Source organism: Suillus subalutaceus (assembly GCF_016647625.1).
Source record: "Suillus subalutaceus strain FC151 chromosome Unknown DFJ58scaffold_217, whole genome shotgun sequence".
NCBI lineage: Eukaryota > Fungi > Basidiomycota > Agaricomycetes > Boletales > Suillaceae > Suillus > Suillus subalutaceus.
The window spans coordinates 64,283-72,193 of NW_024540466.1; the positions used below are offsets into that span (position 1 = coordinate 64,283).

The 7,911-nt window shown below is 50.3% G+C and overlaps 1 protein-coding gene across 1 annotated transcript; it reads left to right on the forward strand.

The window, feature by feature from the left end:
- Positions 1-921: 921 nt before the first annotated feature.
- On the forward strand, positions 922-6,191 carry DFJ58DRAFT_847386 (uncharacterized protein; the record flags this gene model as incomplete). The annotated part of the gene is made up of 18 exons (XM_041393448.1): positions 922-938; positions 997-1,017; positions 1,101-1,150; positions 1,247-1,315; positions 1,388-1,428; positions 1,495-1,563; positions 1,674-1,704; positions 1,727-2,315; positions 2,392-2,788; positions 2,871-2,994; positions 3,047-3,219; positions 3,268-3,320; positions 3,432-3,497; positions 3,548-3,720; positions 3,780-4,029; positions 4,206-4,813; positions 4,861-4,917; positions 4,972-6,191. The coding sequence occupies 18 exons, from the start codon at positions 922-924 to the stop codon at positions 6,189-6,191; spliced, it is 4,008 nt and encodes a 1,335-aa protein (XP_041236530.1).
- Positions 6,192-7,911: the final 1,720 nt, after the last annotated feature.

Sequence of the window (7,911 nt, forward strand, 5' to 3'; positions counted from 1 at the left end):
CCATGTCTTAAACGACACCGCTCACAATGTACGTATCAAAATCCAAACAAGTGAGCAATGGCAAAAAGAAGATTCTAGCACTACATAACCCCAAGCGTGACATCTCTCAGCCCCACTTTACTTCAAAGGGACGCCAGAAGCTCATCCACCTCTGCCTCGGCTTCATCTTCCCCACGAGCAGTCCCATCAGAACTCTGCGAACCTTGCCCAATGCAGGTTATCTGCGGAATGAGCTCCTGGACGCTACCTACCAGTGACAGGTCTCGTCCTGGATTGAAACTCGACCTCCAGGAGGGTGGGGGGAGTGGGACCTCAACGAACATCTTGAGTTTCTGCCGGTGACACATTGCGTGAGCCACTACAGGAGCGCGTGCACCAGATAGCGGCCCACGAGCAGGCCGGCACCATGCAAGAGATGATGCAGGATTTCGTCCACAAGACAATGGCCCAGGAGCTGGACATTGTGCAGAAGGTGGCTCAGGAGATGACCCAGGAGATGTCTCAGGAGAGCTGTGGTTGACTTTGAGGCGAGGAAGACCCAGCCGATCACATCGACCATTCGCATACCAGCGCCACCCATGGGTGTGGTCGGAATGAGGTGCAGGTGCTTCCTCGATGATGACACGGCTGCGGGAGGCCACAAGATTTGCGAGGGCACCTTGTTTGGTGATGGTCTTGATGGTGAGCAGGTTGTTCTTGAGGGCATCCGCAAAGACTCGATGCTCACGAAGCGAGAGGTCGTGGTACGCAACTATCGCAGATAAGATCATGCATGGCCTTCGATGATTAATCACAGATGCAGCATGCATGAGGCTGTTTGCGGGAGTAATTAAGTGAGGGCGCTGGGCGCTCGCCGCTGGCCAAATTTTTCACGCGGTCTGACCAAAAAGGAAAATTTGCTCGTCTGATTGCGTTGGTGGGATGACGGCTATTTGTAAGTAAGTTTCGTTCAACCACCGCACTCTCACCTACATCTTACCATTGTTTCCGCATCAGTTGGCAGTACGTTGGGTGGCTGTGAGTCTGTGACTCCATTAGTACGTTTCAAACTCAGTACTAGTTTTATTTTCAATCTGATTGAGTCTCGTTAACACCATTAGTGATTTGTACGGAACCCTCCTTGGAGCCTCGCCGCAAGAGGCACGATATTGTGAGTGTAGCTCTCTGACCCTCCACAGAGCCTTTGTAAAATCAATTCGTATCTCATATGTAGCCTCTCTATCAATGCTCATCTATCTCTTTTTAGTCTTAATGAACCGATGGTCCTTCCACCAAGCAACGCTGTGGTTATGCGTCTTAAGTATGAGCCCTTGGGGTACGTTTTCTTTCGCCTCCAGTATTCCCCTCAATTTTATTTAGCATCTTGTACAATTCGCCCAAAAAACAGATCTCCTCAACGTTACCCTCGTTGAACGTCCCTCTGTTCTGGTAAGCAACATTCTTTCGTGTTACTACTTGGAATGATGCCTATGCGCATGCTGCCCTCAATTTTAGTATTTTACGCGATCCGCTCAACAGACAGACCACCTCGACGTTACCCTCGTTGAACATACCCCCGATCTGGTAAGCGACACCCTCTTGTGTCAGTATGATGTCTATACTTACGATGCGCTGGAGATCAGGTTTCAAACTTCTCACTCCGATATATTCTCGCCATCGCCTGTTGTATATAGGTACGCATGCCCACGTACCAAATATTGCTCTGTCATTGACATCTTAACTGCAGACATGACGCAACAAAAGCCAGAAATGCCTTCTGGTGTCGACCAACAGCCATCTCCTGGTCCAAGCTACATGGGCTCATCCCCTGCATCCTTCGACTATGTTGAGGAACAGTTTGGCGGAGGTCGTCGATATGAAGCACCGCCTGCCGAGTTGACTCCCTCACGGCTGAGGACCAGACTCAAGGCCACAGTGCGGGACGTCGGTATTGTCAAGGACGCCTCTGCCCGACGCCAGGCCTATCAAAATACCTCTAACGACGTTCAGCTTTCCGTTGGTCCATTCCACCACGTGGTGCAGGACGGTGCTTCAACTTCAACAAGCGATACGTCATCGCTTACGCTGAACGTGGCTTACAGTCGGCACAACTCACCCTTTCCTCCACTACAAGGTCCTGCACAACTGCAGGATTTGTTTTACGGCCCTATGGACCAGCAGTCTCCTTGGATGCAGCAAAACCCATCTGGTGATTTCGGAATGATGCAGCCTGATACTTTCACGGCTGGATTACTCGGAGATCAAGCTCTAGGCATGGCTGGAGCGGGGCGACAAGTCGCTGTGGCCTGCACCGTCTGTGACCAACGTGCAAGACGGTAAAACTACCAATGCGCAGAACACAACCCACCTTGCACCTCTGCCTTCACACACGCCTTTTCATTTTCCCGCCAGTTCATCTGGTCAGCCTCTCATGTCTCGCGGATGTTCGCTGGATCCAGCAGGCCAACCGTCTTCGGGATTGATGCAGAACTCACCATTCACCCTGCATCCTGCACCATATGTACCGCCTCAAGATCATGCCCATCCTATTCCAGCCACAAACATCATCCCGCCAACACCACTCAAGGATGGTGGCGGTAAGACTCCTGGTGCCTCTGCTTCCACTGATAATGCACTCCTTGCCTCGACAAGAGATCCTAGTCCAAAGTTGGACCTAGGTCACTATTCTCCGGCCACCACCTACCGCGTTCGGTTCCCTGAAGAGAGTGAGCCGAGAATGCACCAGGAGGATCAAGCGGTAACTGGCCGCAGGTCAGCAGATATGAACGCAGCACTCGACACTGGGTTTGTGGGCATTGAGCGTCACTTTCTTGAGCTTGCAGCGTCCACCGCCCTCCCCCATGACTCAACTAATCAATTTATACCTGAAGTCTCGAGGACGCAGTGTGAACGGCACTAATTACTGGAATCTGTACGCCAATTACTTCAAGGACCACTTGCAGGAGGAGCTCGGCCGCTGTGAAAAAGAGAAATCAGAAGGCAGTGGGACACCTAGTAAGTTCATATGAAACTACGGCATGATGCTGCATGCTTATATTCTTCATAGGTGCAACATTGCGAAGAAGAAAATGCTACGAGAAATTCAAGGACACCTTTCCCGACACCTATCAAGACATCCTATCGAAGCATGAGGAAGTAGCTCTCCTGAGCTCGTCTCCCCAAACTATTGCCCAGCGCGGACAAGCATTCCAAAAACACTATCGGAGTGTGACGAGCATCGTGCGTAATCTCTGCCGAAGTGACAACATTGTCTAACATATGTTATAGCTCGAGTCCGGCTCCGCTAGATTTGGATTTGAAGCAGCCGTTTGTATTATGTGGTAAAGTGGTTAATGAAGACGGTTCGCTTGGTCATTCTTACAACACACCTGGTGCTGGTGGGGTAAGCTCATTTTCACCTTCAACGTCAACATGTACTCAGTAACTCGTAGTTCTGGGGAAATGCGATGCCGTGCCAGCGATGACATGATCATCGGTCATTTAAAGGCCCACGTGTAGTAAGTACATTTATGTTCATGCTACATGATGCTTACATAGCCCTAACCAGTAACACCACATCGCTATCTGCAGTTGATGATGCCTTTCCAGAAACCGGGGACGATAGCCATCAAAAACAGACACCGACCGTTACCCACGACATAGACCAGGCTTCTGATGTTGTGGAGGGAGGACGGGAGGATAACTTGAAATTCGTGAAGCAGGAAATCACCAGGCAAGCTGGTATGTGCGACCATTGCCACTCATCTTCATTTAGACTGATATATCCTGCATCGCACCAGCCAAATTTGGCTGCAAAATACACGGCGGAAAGATTTTCCCTTGGAAGCTCATGCCAGCCGCACTCGTGGAAGCCAATCTCAGCATCCAAGGATATCCTGCACACAAGTGCCTATTTCCCGGTGAAGCTCACAGTAAACATGCATTAAACAAAGGCATTGGGGCGCTGATGTATAAGGAGATCGCTGCGCTTGTCGATTCGTTGAAGGCAGGCACTATGCGCATCATCAAATTTCCCCGACGACGATCGAGGTACGTATCATATTATGGGTAACAATGTCATACTTACACGATATATAGCGGCTGCAATAGCTTCAGAGAAGCCCATAATCGAGGGCGAGGCACCTCCTTCTGAATGGCCCCATCATGGCGCGCGACGGTTGTTCCTTGACGGCCATACTGATCACAATGGTCTTCGTCGCCTCAAGCCCAGCACAGCAACTACGAAGGTCAAGAAGGGTGTTTAAAGCACCCAAGCACCCTATACCACCCTCCGAAGATGAACCCTCTGATGATGAATCATTGGAGGGTGTAAGTGTCAATGATGCAGTTGGAACTTCTGCGCTCGAGCCCCTACCTCAAGTGAACGTGCGAAAGCCTAACTACAAAATGCGAGTCGAAGTTGTACCTCCACCCTCACGCCCTTTCAAGGTTGTTCGACTTCCTTTACCACTGCCGCGTCCTTCCAAAGCCGTTCCCATGCCATCTGGAACTCCGAGTGAGGTTATCGAAGTTACGTCTACCGAAGAGAATCCTGTGGGAGAGCCCGACTCTGAGTATGAAGAAGCAGGACGTGGAAAGAAGAGGAAGCTCAAGTCCGCGAATACATCGCGTGCGTCAAAGAAGATTGCCCCGTCGATTGAAAAGACTAACGCTTCAAAAGTGGGGAAGAAAGTTGGGCGAGGTAAGAATAATGTGCAATCCAAGGCACCTCCGCCTCCCTTGCCAACCTCAACTACTTTCCCTGCGAAAGGCGGTCCACTATCCCCATTAACAGTGGGATCGTCGACCGATGGACCTCCATCACCAGAACATAGTGAGTACCATGTGCATCCGCCTTACTGTTTGCTGAAAGCTTGATAGTTAATGCTGGTAAAGCAATGCGCCTTCGAGACGGACCTTCTGATGAGTCTAAAAAGGGTACATTTCATTCTTAACTTCATTGATTCAAGTGATTTAATTTACATGCTCTAGAACATGTTAAACCACGCCCAGTCACCAAGGGCTCTCGGGTGGTGATGAATCGTGGCCTGCGTATGGTGTACGGGAACTCGGACTCTGAGTCTGACGTCGACAACAGCGTGAAGGCTAATTCTGCAACCACAACGGGCGTCATCCCCGAAGCCACTGGTTCAGCTAACATCCAGTCTGATCCTTTGGAGGAGAAGTCTGCACAGACGAAGGATGAAGTAGTAGGAGATAAGGAAGAACTACCCCCAACCGCCCCATTGAATGCAGCGGCCCCCAATATTCCCGACCAGCAGCCTCTTCGTGACTCCAACCACCCTCGTCCCCTCACTCCTCACAAGACTCAGGACGAGCGTCCACATGATAACCTCCCCCATGATGCCCCTCGTGACAGCCCACTGCGCAACGCTCTCCATGACCCTCCACGCGACCTTGTCCGTGACCCTCGAGATGATCATGACCCTCCACGCGCTCCACGCGACCTTGTCCGTGACCCTCGAGATGATCACGACCCTCCACGCGACCTTGTCCGTGACCCTCGAGATGATCATGAGCCTCTCCGTGACCCTCGAGATGGTCGTGAGCCTCCCCGTCACCCTCGAGATGGTCGTGAACCTCATGAAGATGCTCGAAGTGCTGTTCGCGACCCTACACGCAACCATCATGAGGCCGTACGTGACCCTCGTGATGGCCTTCGCAATCCTTGGGATGTTGATCCTCGTTATCCTTACACCCGAGGGTACTCCCATGAACCTGCGCGTGGCCTCGACCGTGGCACTCTTCACCCCCGTGACGCATTCTACCATCGCAATCCCCGCTATGGTCCACCTCAAGATCCTTATGGATCTGGCGATATTCGTATGGAAAGTGACTTGAATACTCGAGACAGCTCACCTGTGTCCGATTTTCATGGTAACTATGGTCCTAGTGAGCGCGAACGTGCCTACCCGACCCGGTACGGTCCTGGGGGTGACTTAGGCTATACTCATGAAGGTGGATACAGGTCCCGGCACAATGACCTCGATGAGCGTGGGCAATCACTATCTCCCTATCATAGTCGTCGAGTTGGTGGAGGGAGTTACCGCGAGGAAGGATACCCTCAAGGCCCCGGTAGGAGATTTCAGGATTCGAGATGGGATGAAGGTGCTCATTTGGACTATGATGCTATACCACGAGCATTCCGTCGCGATCTGCCCAATCCCCCAAGGCCTCCTCCCGCTACTTAATGTCCTCCTTGCTCCTCAAGCGTTTTGTGATGTTTGTCGTTGATTTTCTCTTTTCACCTCATGTGCCGCTCATGCCTACATTCGCTGCTCAAGTGTTTTTGGACGTTTTTAGTTGATCTGCTCTTTTCGCATCATGTGTCGCTCGTGCCTGCATTCGTCGTCTGTTTAGTCTCATTGGCCCTGTCTCGTACCCGCGTGTATACCCTACCCCACCTACATTGATATCTTTGTAACTCGTTTTTGTCAATATCAGTATAGCGGCTCCTCCAAGCCTGCTGTTGCCTCCGAGATCATTAATATGCTTGCCCGGATCTGATGTTTCCGTTAATCAGAACATCACAACAAGTAGATTAAAACATGAAGAAAGTACGAGATAATTGAAATAACATATGACTTGAATAAAAATAACATAGTAGGCACCAAAGGATCAAATAACATAAGGAATGTCAGAGACTGTCAGAGACCCTCGACGAAAGCTAGAGGCCTCCCGAACCTCCCGAACTTCACACATGACCCTCCATTGCAATGTAAGACAGCCCTCCAACCAGTATGGAGGTCTTCATTGCGAGGTCCTGGAGGATACTCTGAAACCTCTGGCGGAATAGAGTGGGAGACCCTCTGGAGAGGGTGGTCTCACAGACTGCTTTCCCATCACATAGAAAGCGGGTCTAACAGACCGCGGGAACACGAGCATAGTGCTGCCAAGGGGGGGCTAAGCGAGGAAGGAATTCAAGGGGAAAGTTGGTGTGAAATAAAGTTCAAGAGCGCACCAGTTCAGAGAGCTCTGATTCGTCGTCGTCTTCATATGCTGCATCATCATATGATCCAGGAAATTTTGAAGGACCCGCTGTTGGTTGCGATTTGGAAGCAACAGGCTAATGTTAATGACACGAATATGAGCTAAAGTGAACAAGACAATGTCAGTGTAAGCATCGAGAAAGGACATACCACTTGCGTGCGCACTGCTAGATGATCATTTGAGCCCATGACCGAACGCAAAACATGATACTACACATTGGCAGCAATCTTTGCAGCTAAATCGTCATGCATCCTCTGTTCCTCCTTCCCTCTCGATTTCATCATTCATCTCCTTGCGGAAGTGCTCGACCTTCTCAACCCGTTCTCGGCAGCCATTACACAGTGTTGGCATGTAATTCTTTCAATGCGTGAGTCTTCTTCGGTCATTGGATGCAAAGAAAAAACCTGAATCAGCGCTAGCAATCATCTTCATATGCCTCTTCTAGACTGCATTCAAGGTCCTTCGATATTTAAGTGAATAGCGACCCAAGGTATGAGGTAGTATTCGATATAGACCTTGAAGTCAAGGGGAGCGAAGGCCTCGTTGGAAATCTGTTCATGGTCGAACATGGAAATATCGCAGGGATTATCGCTTTTCCTTTCTCCCCATAGCTAACAAGATGTCATTAATGCAGGGTGATGTCACGACGCAAAGAGTAACTCACTATCAGGACGAGCGTGATTTGTAACCATTGCCGGTATGCGCTGTCTGCTAGTGATGGCCAGCTTGGAAAATTCTCGTTCGGCGGAGTCAACTTTGCAGACCTGTGGAAGAAGAAAGATCTTCAAGAAACATGCGTTGAAAAAACTGTAGCGCCTTGTGTTCTTATCGGTCATGAGATTCAACTCAGCCTCCATTTGGAGGACTCGATCTGAGACGGTCTAGGTGATGATATTGGCCATCCTCGTGCTTTGGCATGTT